This window comes from Episyrphus balteatus, chromosome 1 (assembly GCF_945859705.1).
Source record: "Episyrphus balteatus chromosome 1, idEpiBalt1.1, whole genome shotgun sequence".
Classification (NCBI taxonomy): Eukaryota; Metazoa; Arthropoda; class Insecta; order Diptera; family Syrphidae; genus Episyrphus; species Episyrphus balteatus.
In genome coordinates this window covers 157,121,482-157,137,136 of record NC_079134.1, presented here as the reverse complement: position 1 = coordinate 157,137,136, position 15,655 = coordinate 157,121,482, and the positions used below count along the sequence as shown (strand labels likewise).

The 15,655-nt window shown below is 31.5% G+C and overlaps 1 protein-coding gene across 1 annotated transcript in view; it reads right to left on the bottom strand.

Moving 5' to 3' along the window:
• Positions 1 to 5,600: 5,600 nt before the first annotated feature.
• LOC129921362 (uncharacterized) overlaps positions 5,601 to 15,655 on the bottom strand; it is a 46,690-nt gene continuing 36,635 nt past the window's right edge. Inside the window, exons 2-3 of the mRNA XM_056003162.1 lie at positions 8,781 to 8,867; positions 5,601 to 8,716 (exon numbers count right to left, since the gene is read on the bottom strand). Coding sequence (XP_055859137.1) covers positions 6,641 to 8,716; positions 8,781 to 8,867 — 2,163 coding nt within the window. The 3' untranslated portion in view covers positions 5,601 to 6,640. The remainder of the gene's footprint in view (positions 8,717 to 8,780; positions 8,868 to 15,655) is intronic.

The following is a 15,655-nucleotide window of genomic DNA, read 5'->3' as shown; positions in this document are numbered from 1 at the left end:
TTTTTTATTAGTTTCAATTTTATTTTGTCAAAAATTATACTACATTTCGTTGGGCCTCGATTATTTTAAAAAGATTATTTTGAGGACATGTCTTGCTGCTGCGTTCTTCCCTTGGTCATCGCCGTCGTCGAACGTCGCCTCATAAAAGTGATATACCTAGATCTGCTGTATGCTTTTCTTGTGTTTCTTTCGCTTCTTTGTGATTGTTTGTAGATTATCCTTGAGTTGGGTCAGTGAATGTTCGAATACAGCATTACCCACTTCTGTTTGTACTGTCGTCTGGTTGGTGAGCATGGCATAATAGATTATAATTATGTAGCTTCGTCTTCATTACCTGATGCGAGTTTTAACTTCAGGAATAGCGATGATGTGTGTCCCACTGACTACGATTAGTTTCTTCGGTGGTGGTTTTTGGGCTGGAGTCTTTTTTTTAGTTTTCTTTTTTTATTTTACTTTCAAGGAGTCGTATTAGTTTTTATTCTGAAAAACAATTTGTTTGTATTGCAATTATTTTTAATAGATCATTATTTAACTTACCATTTTTTGCTGGCATTTTGATTTCCGTTTTATTTTAATATTTTTTTTTTTTTCATATGAATGACAGGCCTGTCAACAAAACTCATACTTCAGTGCATAAACAAAAAATACCAAGACTGGAAAATTTCGTACGTCTTTCCCCCCAAAACCCTTTTGTGTACATTGCTGTCTGTGAATATATGTGAAAGCCACCACGTTGGTAAATGACGTTAACACGCACACATTTATAGATTCACGACATTCACCACACATTTGACACGAACACAACGATAGGTTCACGACATTCACCACACCTCGCAGCTTGTAGGCAAACGTCAGTTGACCGCCGAGTTTCCAGTCTTGGTATTTTTTGTTTATGCTTCAGTGTTGACACTTGTCAGTCCAAATGAGATAATTTGTAGTGAAAACACTTTTTTGGAAATTTGCTAAATTACCTCATTTGGGCTGTAGTGAAAACAGGCTATTATTTGATTAATTTGTCATTTTTTAAATGCGAATTAATTTTTGTTTTATAAATGAATAAATTTGAAAATATTAAGAAAAGGTTTTTAATAGCCTGTTTTCACTAGAGCAAATGAGATGATTTCGATCAAATTTGCCAAATGAGGTTCGCAATGAGATAATTTCCCATACAAATTTCAAATTTGAAATGAGATAATTATCATCTCATTTCAACGAAATTAGCTAGGAAATTAAGTCAAATCGCCTGAACGCACATAAAACTTCATTGTGAATAGGCCACAATTGTGGCATTTTACGAAACGTCAATCTAAAAAAAAAATCATAGCGGTAAAATTAAATTTAAATTTGTGTATTTCGTGTCGGTAAATAATAAATAAATAAAAAAATATTATAAAGCATAATACTTTGATTTCCATCATTAGTTTCTACCTCTATTTCATTCTATGAAGCAATTAAATGTTAGAGGTATGTTTTTGAATAATAGAAATTTGATGATTGAATAGAATTGACTTTGTTTTTTTTTTTTAGATCTTTGTTAAAAAAGCTGGACGTGACCGAGCAATTACCTAGGAGTCGAGACTATCCAATATCATCCCAAGGATGTAAAACGTGTATATTTGTTTTTCGCGAAATTAAAACAGAAATATTTCATAACGAAAAACTGAAAAAATTGTTTGCCGACAACAGTCCTCAGCTGCAAGTACTGCGCCACGACAAACCACTGAAAGTGATGAAGATTCAGTCCCATTTGTCATATGTACCGAGTATATTATTTCAAAAGCATTGAAGCACTTGGCGTGCAAAACAATGTACAAGTCAACGAAGCTCCAAGCAGTTCAAGGGTTTTCTATCCGTGTTAGATCAACATATGAAACCAGGAGAAACCATTGCTCTGTTTGGATACTGACTACACCAAGAATCGTGTAAAAATAAAATAAAATCTTTTCTTTTAATTAATTTTTTATTAGTTTCAATTTTATTTTGTCAAAAATTATACTACATTTCGTTGGGCCTCGATTATTTTAAAAAGATTATTTTGAGGACATGGGTTCTCCCCTTGGTCATCGCCGTCGTCGAACGTCGCCTCATAAAAGTGATATACCTAGATCTGCTGTATGCTTTTCTTGTGTTTCTTTCGCTTCTTTGTGATTGTTTGTAGATTATCCTTGAGTTGGGTCAGTGAATGTTCGAATACAGCATTACCCACTTCTGTTTGTACTGTCGTCTGGTTGGTGAGCATGGCATATAGATTATATGTAGCTTCGTCTTCATTACCTGATGCGAGTTTCAACTTCAGGAATAGCGATGATGTGTGTCCCACTGACTACGATTAGTTTCTTCGGTGGTGGTTTTTGGGCTGGAGTCTTTTTTTTATTTTTCTTTTTTTATTTTACTTCCAAGGAGTGGTATTTGTTTTTATTCTGAAAAACAATTTGTTTGTATTGCAATTATTTTTAATAGATAATTATTTAACTTACCATTTTTTGCTGGCATTTTGATTTCCGTTTTATTTTAACATTTTTTTTTCATATGATTGACAGGCCTGTCAACAAAACTCATACTTCAGTGTTGACACTTGTCAGTCCAAATGAGATAATTTGTAGTGAAAACACTTTTTTGGAAATTTGCTAAATTACCTCATTTGGGCTGTAGTGAAAACAGGCTATAATATTAAACATTTCCGAAAATAACTAAAAATTTATTAATTTATCAAATAAAGATGAATATTCAAAAATTTGAATAAGAAAAGGAATATACAACATCGGTTCCAATTAGTATACATATTTTATTTGAAAGAAAGTCAGTATATGCATTTCAAAAAATATTTGCGACACTTAAATAAAAAAATTTAGGAAAGTACCAATGTTGAATTACATTATTGAGGTGTATTTTTCTTTAGCCAGCGCATATGCTATAAAAAAAAAAAAAAACAGAATTAGCAGAATTTTTTTGTTCAAATATAATGCTGGCAGAATTTTGAAAAGCAGAATTTTAAAAAGCAGAATTATGAAAAACAGAATAGAAAAAAAGCAGAATTTTGAAAAACAGAATTTTCGCTGAAAAAGCAGAATTTTGAAAAGCAGAATTTTGAAGCCAGAATTTTGACCCGATCCCAAAAAATTCCACATCTGAACGTTGATATGTCAGTTTGGAATTTTTTTCATACAAGTACCGTTACCTCTACCCGTACCGCTACCGCATACCCTCCGGTGTGGCCAAGCCTTCATTCCTTAAAGGCTGACCAATTACCACACTGGAAGGTATGCGGCAGCGGTAAGGGTACGTGTATGTTCCCCTTACACCCCTTAAATTTATTTTGAAAAATGTAGAAAACTTATGGGCGCTTTCATAAATGCATGGTTGCGCAAGTCTGACGAATGCAAAGCTTTCATTAATGCAAATGACAAATGTCAGGTGTTCATAAATGTAAAACGCAAATATTTGCAGCGCAAATGTGCAAATGAAAAAATTCTCATGCGCAATGAATTTAAACTTAAAGAAAGAAAAAACATGACGTAAAAGATGATACAGCTTTTCTTTGTTTCTCAATTCTGTCACAATATTAATTGGAAATTCAAAGTTCAAGTCAAAATAACAAAAATAGCCGCGAATTTCTTGAATATAATAAATTTGTAAATATTGACAGAAATGTTTAAAAAAAAGTTTTTTTTCTTAAAGAATGGAATTAAGATAATATATTGTTAATCTTGGAGAAGAGGCTGAATTGCAACTTAAAAATTTTGACAAATGACGCAAATCAGAAAAAGTGTTCATAAATTCAAAGTAAAATACATGCGCAAATAGTTTTTCTGACATTAGTCTGATCGCAAATGACCGCATGTAAACAAAGCAACCATGCAATTATGAAAGCACCCTATGTGTTTTGATTTCAAAATATAACGGCCACTGTTTTCGAAAAAGTAATCAGTGTGACAAGCCCTACAAAACGTGATATGTATGTGGTTGAAAAAAATGCAATATTTTGTGAATGCAGTTTTTAAAATTTAGCTACACAATTTAATAAAAAGATTGCAATTATTGACTTATATTTGAATTTTGCAATCACCAATCGTTTTTCGTAAAATGATTGCAATTTTTTTAACCATTCGTTAGACTGTATTCAAATTAATGCATTCTTTTGGGAATGCATGCAGTCTTTGCATTCTTTTTGCAGTCTTTACATTCCTTGGCAGTTCCCATTCTTTTGCAATTATTTGTATTCCGTAGCAGTTTTTTTGCATTCTTTTTTAATTCCGAAAGAATGCAAAGACTGGCAAGGACCGCAAATGATTGCAAAAGAATGGGGACTGCCAATAAATGCAAAGTATGCAAAATAATGCAAGGACACCTTTAGGTTAGCAGTCAAGCACTTCACCCACTACATCATGCATTATGCATCATTTTTGATACTTCCGTTGAAATAGCTTTTTTACGTTGTAGGTATGTATGTACACCCGCCATCAAAAATTTGAAAGCACTTTAAAATAATAAGAACCTTTTCATTTTCCTAAACAATAAACAAAAAATTTTACTGTAACAAAAAATATTGTGCATAAAAAAAAAGTTATTGCGTTTTTTGCTGACCTCCAAAGCTTTGAAACAGTTTTTCTCAAAACTACAATTTTGGTTTTGCCTTTGGGCCCACCATATTGAAGCTAATGTTGGGCCATAAGTAGTCAAAGTTGTAAAAAACTCGACGAATATTAAAAAAAATTTTATGCATTAATTTACTTTTTCAATTCCGTTGATTTTGGTCAAAAAACTTTGTTTTCGGTGGTGTTGTACATATCATGTTATTTTGAGTTAAATCTTAACTACATTGGCTCAAAAAGTAAAAAAGTACAAAATTGAAAATTTCCAAAACCATTTTTGTATACTTTTTCAGTTTGGAAAATTGAAACAAATGATTGAGAAAGCTCTTTTTTACAAACTAATTGCGTTAGCAAAAAAAAATATGTTCACTTTTGTATTTTTGCCAAAAGTGGCCAATGCAGTTAAGGCTTTATTCTGAAAAATATTAGAAATACGAAACAAATACAAACCAAACATAAATTTTCGTCAACAATAGCGTTCAACTTACATTTAATACACATGTTTTTCATTTATTTATCATTCTTCTCTATACAAAAACTTAAACAAGACATATTTAATTATATTTTTTTGTTTTTCATTTCTTTTAAATAAAAATCATAAAAATTGTATTTATGAAAAAAAAAAACAATAATATCAACTAAAAAAATTAATAATATATTTAATTTTATACAGTGTCATGTGGTAGTGTGTGTGTGATTTTATTTCGTCATTTTAATGATATACATAGTTATTGTATATATTTTTTATATTAATGATTACTTATACATAAATAATTTAATATCTTTCATTATTTTTTTATTTTATTCAAATACACATTTAGGCTATGTAAATTGTTTACTTTATTTATTTATATATATAAATTTTATTTCCGTACAAAAGAAAAAATACAAAAAAAAAAATAAAGAGTAGAAATGTCACATTTCTTTTTTTAAATTAATAATTATTTTCAAATAAAATTTGTTTTGTTTTTTTTAATATTTACATAAATATTCTCTTATAAAATAAAGAAAATAATAATATATTTGTGTGTTTTATTTTGTTTGTTTGATTTTTTCGATATTTTTAAATTTATTTTAATGTAATTTAAGGCAAATATACAAAATATTGCTGTAAAGTAACAACAATAATTAAAAAAAAATTGGTGATGATTATTGCAACAAAGTAATTAAGGAGGAATAACAACAAGAACAACAACAAAATGTGATATGATTTTTTCTATAATATTTTTTTATGTATGTCGCAATCAGTCACTCAGTTCCATATTTGTTTTTAATTCAATTTTTTTTATATATAATTTTGGATGACTAATGAATCAGGACTTATAAATCCAGAAATTAATTTTTATTTTGGAGAGTTTTCTATTTTTATTGGAGATTTATCTCTTTGTTTTGAAGAGTCTCTTTATTTTAGAGAGATTTCTTTTTGATTTGTAAATCAAATAAAAAATTGCGATGCGTTTGGTTACTGCGGCCTAGAAAATCTTGACGGTATTGCTTTTTGCCGAAAGAAAATCAGAAATTTCGACAAACAATGAAGAACAAAAAACTAAGAAGGCTTCCCAGTTTCGATAGATCCATAAATTGGTCTCATGCGACCAGAAAATTCGGTATATTTGCAAGATTTCAAATTATGTTTCTTTCAAAATAAAATTTTTACAAGCTTGATTAATGACCCAATTAATTCACTCTCCATTAAATTTAAAACCTCTTTTAAAATAGGAAACTTTACAATTTTTATGAGATTTGAAAGACTTGCCATTTTTAATGGCGACTTTATATATTTTGGAGAGTGAATAAATTGAGACAAAAAGCTTTTATGTAAAAGTTTTTTTTTTAATAGCTTTTTAAAAGCTTTATAAATTAATTGAAAAAAAAAATTTATTAAATCAAACACTCTCACTCCGCCGACAAAAGTTTTTCATAAAACCTACATCACCAACTCTCCACTGATCATCCCTCAGACTATATGCACCGCTCACAAATTATTATTTGAATCAGAACCTATCATTTTCTTTTTGTTTTCGTGAATCTTTTCTCGAGATTTCAATTTATTCAAAAAATTCTTTTAATCTCTTCTTAAAACTTTTACTTTTACTCTTCTTGAAAATGTTCGAGCCTTTCAATATAGATTCCATATTCCTTGTCTTCAAATTACTTTCGCTCTTCTCCATTAATCTGGCATCAAATGTATTATAAAACTCTGTACTAGTATCACACACAACATCACCTAGTTCCGTTTTATATCGATTATTAACATAGCCCCGAAACATTGATGTCTCCACAAACCATTCAAGGAAGAGTTTTGTATTTTGAGATTTGTGCGATTGTATAAATTGCTCCTTATCAAAGTATGCAAGTCGATAGTTACCAAATAATTCAATGAAAAAACGCAGGAATGCTTCACTAATTAGAACTGAGGAAAGCATTTTTCCTTTGTCTATTAGATCGACCATGGCTAGAGAAACTTTAAGGGATTTTCTCAGTGATGGTGGTATGATGGTACCCTCGTCACCGCAAGTTTGAATTATTTTCTTTGTGTCCAAATTCACAACAGCACCGTCTTCGATTTCAAATGGAAGAGGATCTAAAATACCAGCTAGCACAGGAAATGGCGCTTGACATATTTCCAACAAATGCGATGGTACAATGGTCACAATAGTATATGGCCACTGAAATGGATATAGCATTGTCTGTAGGGCCAAAATTGCTTTGGACAACAGAGATATATTACAACTTTGCAGGATAACTTTGCGTTCAAGTAGCAGGTTGGAGAAAACATCAATAAGCATTTCGGGACCAAGACAAATAAGCAGCTCACTTAATTCTGTATTTTCCAGACGCAAATCAGTCGGTCGTCGGATAAATATCTCATCATAGCGTGGATCCCTAATTAGACTTCGACTAACTAACGGATCAAATGGCTTCTCACTCCCAACAAGTAAGCTCCTCCGACTATCGTTGAGTGTTGCCGATGAACTAGTATCCGATAGTGATTCCTGCGAAGCCAATAATGAATCTTTAAGACTCTTCGAATTGGCTCCCAAACTCATATGTTTGGACGAATAAAACATCACAGGTCGTGAGAAAAGTGGAATTTTTATGTGTAAGCACTTGCCAGCGGCTGGAATATCAGCTCTTTGTAAATTGCTAAATAGCACATTCATTTCAGTCTCTGTCTGTCCATGTCGGGACTCAACTTCCTTCAACAGCTTCTGATAAAATCCCAGAGCTTTACATTCGCTTATAATACAATAACATAATGGAAGACATGTATCTGAATTTTCGGGCAAAACACGCCTACAATAGCCGTAGATTTTGTAATTTTGATCATCGGTCAGAATGAGACAATATTCTTGATTTTCCTTCCCCGTTCGCACGAGATCAATATGGGGGAAAACCAATTGTTCAATATTATCGGGAATGGCTTCGTTTGGCGGGTATTTCGATTTCAAATATGCAGTATTTGTGCTCATGTTGTAACCAACAAGCATACAGACTTGAAATAATTTCGGACTCTGTTGCGATTCGGCTGCTTCTTTTTCTTTATCCGCAGCTGCAGCTGCAGCTTCAGCGGCTTTTTTAGCCGCTTCCGTTGAATCTAGATGATCTTCTCCAGGTGGTTTGATAATTTGAGGACTATCTGTTGATCGTTTGGGACGCATTTTGATGTTATTATTATTCGTCTTCGTCGTAGTGGTCATCATCGTTGTTGTTGGTGGTGGTAATGTTTGTGTCGTCTTATTATCCTCGATGAGTTTGTTGAAATGTTGAATTCGCTGACTAGTCGCCGCAGACGCTGACGTTGGTAATGGTGGTATCATTGAAGGTTCGTCGTCGTCTTCATCACTGCTTGTATCACTCGAACCGTCATCGTCGTCCTCACCTTCCAATTTAAAAGAACTTAATATTGGAGCTTTTAAAGTTCGATGCAAGGTTCCGTATTTTGAGATTGATGTTAAACTATCGGGAATTTCTGATATCCTTCTCACGTAATCTTTACGTTTTTCGGTTAATGTTCGTGACAGTCTGACTGAAGATTTACCATCTGAATCAGTACTGCGATTGCCCATTTTTTGTTTAGCCTTGATTTTGTTTTGGAAAGCCGCATCGACAAGGATTGTTATCTAGAACAAAACAAAATGACGTGAGCATAAGGAAGTTAGAAGCTTCTAAAAATATACAAATTACCTCATCGTAGGATTTTCCAAGGGATGTATTGGTGCCGTCGGTAGCGGAACCTTCAGAATCTTCAATGCTGTCGTCGATAGCTGTGCACTGTGAATGGAAATAAAAATAAGTAAATTGGTAAATTAGTAGGTCGACGACGTTCATACCGTTGTTGTATACATACAAATATATATTGGAAAAAAGGTATTGGGTTTGGTTTTAGCTATCTATATTTAGATGGTTTAATAGAAGGACATTACAATATGGGTATGGGTGGGAATAAATGGAAAAAATATTGATTTAATTTATGTGGTTTGTAAATCAAAGGTGAAAGAACATTAATTTTTTTTTTTTTTTTTTTTAATTTTGACAGTACATTTTAATCAAAGATTTAAATGGTTGATGTGTAGTAATAAAGATAATCATAATAATCAATATTAATGAAAGGTTTGCCTTTCTTTTGGATTACATGTTAACCTAGATTCTTTGTTAAGGAAGGGTCGACCATGGTCGATAGGTCAAAGTAGGGTAGGTTGATGCACACTAATTATTCTGGAGACACTCCTAGAGGTGAACTAGGTTGAAGCGAAAGAGCGGATGAAAGGAATGAAAGATTGGACTTAAATTAAGGAAACGGCCAACCTCCAACTTTTCTATCACGAACAAAATCATGTCTTATTAAATGGGTCATAGAATATTTACGATTCACATGCTAACGAAACAATTATAAGAATAGATCAGATCTGGATGTGGAATTTTCGAATTGAAACAAACCAGACTTTGTTGTTATCGAGACACCAGGCGTCTCTTTTTAATTCTTTTAGTAGGTAAAAAATCAGCAAAAATAACAATGTAAATAGTGGCATTTTAAATAAAAAGATAGAACTATTAATTTCATAAGGTGAGCAAAATGAAACTTTTGGTTTAATAAAGTAGCTATACGGAGAGGTAATCCATGAAAGAAATTAGTAAGTCAATGCCGTAATCTAGGGCTAAAAGTGCATATAATTAGAAATGGAATAAATAACTATTTATAAATCCATGGCTTATGTCAGCATTCCTCGCAAATTGTGCATAATGCTGCTTTGTCAGAATAGGGAAAAATCGTATTGCCAAATGTCTTGACACTAAGAAAGTTTCATGACCAAAGTGAAACCTAATACACTTGCCAGAGACCAGAGGCATTGAAGTACCCCTGTTCTATTACTTTATCACTGGTGATACACATTTTTGAGTGCTATAGGAATAGCAAAATTTCTTTAAAATTAAGATTGAATGAATTTAGAAAATATGGTTTTGAACGAAATTACTTTTATTTCCATTGGATAAAATGGATTTTAAAGCCATTAAAAAAATACTTGCCAGTGATAAAAGTTTCAGAACAAAGACACAAATCTTTAGTTCTCTCAGACTTGATGGCCAACAAATGTAAAACTGGAGTTTCAATTCCTCAATCCACCAGACCACATTCGAAATCATAAAAATTGTCAGCTACAAAAAAGAAGAAGGACCAGTGACCAGCTACTTGTTGTTGAAAAAGTATTACATATTTGTATACCAAAAATTCTTCTTGGATTAGAAATCAGGATGTGGCTACCATCTACCAAACGGATGGTGTAAGGTTTTATAAAAATGAGCAACACTTGCTGCAAATTGTTCGATATTCTTTTAGAGCCTCTAAAAATGTTTTTGATTATTCGTTAAGTTAAGCTGAGGACCTTCAAGAAGGCCGATTGACTGCACTTACAAATTAACACTATAGGAATATTTCCAACCTGGGGGGTGATTTCATAACTCGATCTCGGGAACTATAACCGAGAGCGTTTCATATCATGTATCAGTCTTAGTAAGAACAATCTCAGGTTAATCACTGGGCTCCTCACGGGCCACTGTAAGTTAAGAAGGCAAATACATATTTTGGGCTTAGTAAATAGTGCAACATGTAGATTCTGTAGCGAAAAAAAAGAAACACCAGATCACATCCTGGGTAGTTGCAATGCACTAATACACCAAAGATTTAAACACATGGGTCGCTACCAAGTTGAAGAGGATAAATTGCACTCTTTGAAAATACCCCAAATAATCAATTTCATGAAAGGAATTAGGTTAGAGGAGGAGCTATAAAATGAGGTACTAACTCATATAGCTTAAAAGGGGGGTACAATAGATCTTACAGGTCGCAGTACATCTTACACCCCAAATATCAATCAATCAATCAATCAATAACCCGATTATCGAAGGAAATTTTCAATTAAATGCTTGAACATTTCGTCAAAACATACATTATGATTAACCAAGTGCCCAAAAGCCTTCTAGGAGCTCAGACTTGTACTTAAGAACAATTTCAACTAGAGAAAGACTTTGAATTTCACCTTAAAAGTTCGTTCAATTTCTGATAATATCGACATCGTTAAGATGAAAAGCTAGTAGTGGTATGCTTGTCAGTATTAAAATGCAAAACCGTGGAAACTGGTTCAACTCCTCCATTAGACCTTAATCATCCCGCTACTGTTTAAGGGTGAATAAGAAGATTAACAAAATGAAGTTGGTGAAAAAACAGATAGTACAACGGCCATGGATATATGGCATATGGATATATGGACATCGAGACATTAGCTGGCAAATCGTTGTTTTTAGCTCTCTGTTTCATAGGTCTGATAATATTTATTTTCTTAACTAAAATAGGTACATATAGAGTGACAAACAAAATATAAAATCGCATTACTAGTGATTCATATCTAATTGTTCAACAAAAAGACAGTGACATTCATTATAGAATGATAATTTGGAACATGTAACCAAGTTTTTAAGTAAATTATACTTTTTTTCTTCGTGATTCATCAACTTGTTGACTATACATATGACACGAAAAATTTAAATAGATGCTACGACTATTTCTCAATAATAAAAAAATACAAAAAATAATTCATTAATATTGTTATTATTATTGCACAATGAATAAAATCGATCACATCAGTCATTTTATCTTTAATAAGTTTTCCTTCATTACAAAATAACATTATATGACCTACTATTTTCAGATAACATTCGAGAGAGAAGGGGAAAACCTTAACCATAGCCAATGTTTCATCGTTCACAGCTTAGTGATTATTATTTATTTGTGTTTATCCCATTTCAAACTCCCATAGCAACTGTTGATAATTTTATTTTTTTTTTAATGAAAATAAAACCGAAAGTAAAATGGATAAATGTGCATGTTTTAAAATACTTTACTGATGTATTTTAGTAGTAGGTAGGTAGATATATACAATTTGTATATATAAGACCTTCATTTAATAGTTTGATTTGACATGCAAAGCTGGCAAAAACTATTTTTGAGGTATTTGTTATTTTTAAAATAATCGATAATATAGACCGTTAATTTTTTTTAATAAAGCACATTCAAAACCGATATACATCTTCTTGTGCCTTCAATTTACGTTGCAATTTGCAAAGTCAGTAGAACAAGGTTTCATAATTTCATATTTAAAAGGTTTTTAAGGCTGACTAGCTGTCTATTGCAATCAATAGCCTCTGAGGGTATGAAAGTATCATTCTATGCGTTCAATGTAGGGTACTTGAACTTAAGATCTGAATTTTCAGATCAGATATCATAAAAAGTTAGGTAAAATTTAGATGACATTTGACTCTGATCAATCAGAGCCTCTAAAAATATAAAACTTAAGTCCAAAAGACCTGTGTTGAACGCGGGCACTTTCATGAAAAAGTTTATCTCTGCTTAGACTTTCGGACTCGGAGGTAAATTTTTGGTCCCTTACATTACTGCAAATTAATTGCACGCAGACAAGAATAGTTTAGAGCTGTTAATCATTAGGAATTGCTCCTTCATGCGACCCCATTTGTCACAAAAGATCAGTCGTTCAGAAATACCAGTTTTAATTTTCAGCATGATTTATTTGGATACATATTTATGAAATTTTTATTCACTTTAACGTTTGTTTAATTTTTTTTTATTTTAAAGGGTGGTCTTTTTTTCAAACCCGGCATCCGGGAACATGATATGCGGAAGAATATTGACTCCCAGTTTTTAAAGTAGTGTACAATATACGTAAATCGTAGAATTAAAGAGGTACTTTTTGACCCAAAGTACACTATTAATCGTGATCATTTATTACGTGAGCCCCTAAATCGCTTAACTATGTAACCAAGGTACCACTCATATAGCTTATGTACAAGTTTATACGACTGATTGTGATATTTTAATTACGTGTATGTGCTTTAGCAATTACATTATTTAGTATTTTTTGTTGTTATTCAAAACATGGTATTAAATAATCGCATCGTATGGCTTTATACTTGTGCAGGGTGTGTTGTATGATCGTTTTCTTTTTGTTTTTGTATTTTATTATTCTCTCAAGCGACAGACACTGAAATATTTATTTATAACTTGATACTGAAGTCGTCGAACTGTAATCGCAATATACAATACAAAATATGTTATCATATATTTTTTGCTTCATTATGGCAATGAGCAAAATAATTGTTAAGTTCTTGGCAATTTACATTGACACAAATATTATTAGCTTTAATACAATATGAATTCAAAGTTTTTGTTTAGTTCTTATGTATTGTCAAGTTACATAATATTGTATAATATTTAGTTTGCAAAATTAAGAAATATGCACACGCACAACCGTGTGATCCAAATGTCACGTTTGCTTTTGGAGTAAAATAACAAAAAACAAAGACCTACTCAATTTTAGCGTCTCATGATAAGTCAAGTAATAACTCCATAATATACTCCCACTTCAACAGGGAAGAAATTTGTGTATGGTCTTAAGGTCGCAATTAGCTGTATTAAGTATATTTTTATGTTGCGACGTTTTTAGAATAAGTTCGTTTTGGAAGTAGTGTAATACTTTTTTGGAATAGTTATTAGGATTTTTATGTGCATCTATAATGTTTTAGTCAAAAATGAAGTGTATTTTTGTTTTACTTCATTTTGGTTTTTTTTTCACTTCAGAATTTCAGATGTATAGTAAGCTTAAGTAAGTTACGTTCAGAGGTTCATCATATTTATTATTCAAATAAATACCTATCCTTTTTTTAAATATTTGTTTGCGCATGAGGGAACTTTAAACATGAAATTTTTTTATTATTGCACAATGCACACCCGCAGTAGTTTCCAACACACAATGAAATTTGTAGTTCCTTCATTTTGATATTTAAATCAATTGATATTATAAAACCAAGGTTTTGTTTAATGAAAAAAGCCATACATGTAGGTATGTACTTTATTTATGTACAATATCAACACAATAACACGATATGACGAGTTTCAACTTTTTTGTGGTTCTACATTTTGGAATGTGATGTTTTGTTTTTTTTTTTTGGCACACGCAGTGCAGTTGATAAGAAAGAATTCCAAACATTTTTGGTGACCATATTTGAGGAGTGACTTTTGAAAAGGTGGATAAAAACACATTTTGTCATTTTTCAGAAAGTCGAAAAAAACCAAAATTGTAATTTTTAATACGATTTTCAGTTTTCACTGTTTTTCAGAGCACGATTTGTAGGATCAATTTGATGTTTTCATTTAATTTGAACTGGTTAAATTAGCATTTTTGAGCTTCACAGTAAAAATGTAAAAATGAAAAACATAGTAACGAAGTTATGAATATCAGAGTTATGCGTGTCAAAGGTATCAAAAAACGAAGTTATGAAAAGCCAGAGTTATGAATACAAATGTTATTAAGCGTGTTTTTTGGGTTGGCAACAACTGAAAGGAACGATATACAGGGTGAAAATTTGATCGTTTTTATTTGTTTGATCGGTATGCATGTTCATCTGATATCATAGCTTCTAAACTACCCATCTCAATTTGACAAATGAAGTATGTTTGGAAGCGTCTTACATGTCCGCTGGTTAAAGGCTATTTGACGTTGCATGAAGCAAGATGTTGCATGAAATGGACTAGGACACCCTCTAGAGGCAAAAAGTCATTCGGTATAATTTTTTAATGTACAAAGACTTTCAAAAAATTGGAACCGTACAAAAATATGTTAAAAAAAGTGTGAAACAAGAAAAAGTAGAAAACAAGAAAATATTTTAACCTACCCGTGATTTAAGAGTAGTCAAATTTAAGTTTTTAAACTTATTTTTTATAAATTATTTTTTTTTTAAATAAATAGTAAAACATCGTTTACCCAATTATAACACCTTTTTATATTGTTAATTTATGTGAAAGTTCGCGGTTTTGAATCATTTTTAGTACTGTATAGGAACGGAATGGTCACCTTAATGGTATCTGGAACGTCATGTATTGTAAAGTATTATTTGTTGATAACGTTTAGCACTTAAATATTTGTACTTTCTTGATGGAATGAAAAAAAAAAAAAACAACTTTCACAAAATATTCGAATATTACTTACAATATCAAAGGAAACTAACATATGTACATATTTGTTTTCACTCGATAAATGTATATTTATTTTTTGTGCAGATTGATTCTGGTGGGGGATTTTTTAAAAATTTTTAATCAAACGCAAACGAGTGCAAAGCGGGATTTTTATTTTATCTGCTTATTTGCATTTGGATATGGATGCCACATTTATTTTGATGTTATGCCAATATGCACAAGATTTTAAGCAATTGAATAAAGACATGCCTTGTGAGTTGTGAGTGATAAAGTTCATATTTATCGCCAAATTAGAATCAACATTTCAAAGATTTTCTTAAAAAATTGTTTATTTGCATTCAGTTGAAATGCAATTCTCTTGGAAAAAAATACATTTTTGATAATTTTTTTTGATTTTATGGTGGCAGCTGATGCTCTTGAACGATTGGAATATTGGTTCTTTTGAGTGCTTTATTGGCACCTTTGTATGAAGTTTAATATTTTACCATTTGCAATAAATTCTCAGAATTGGAGTTAT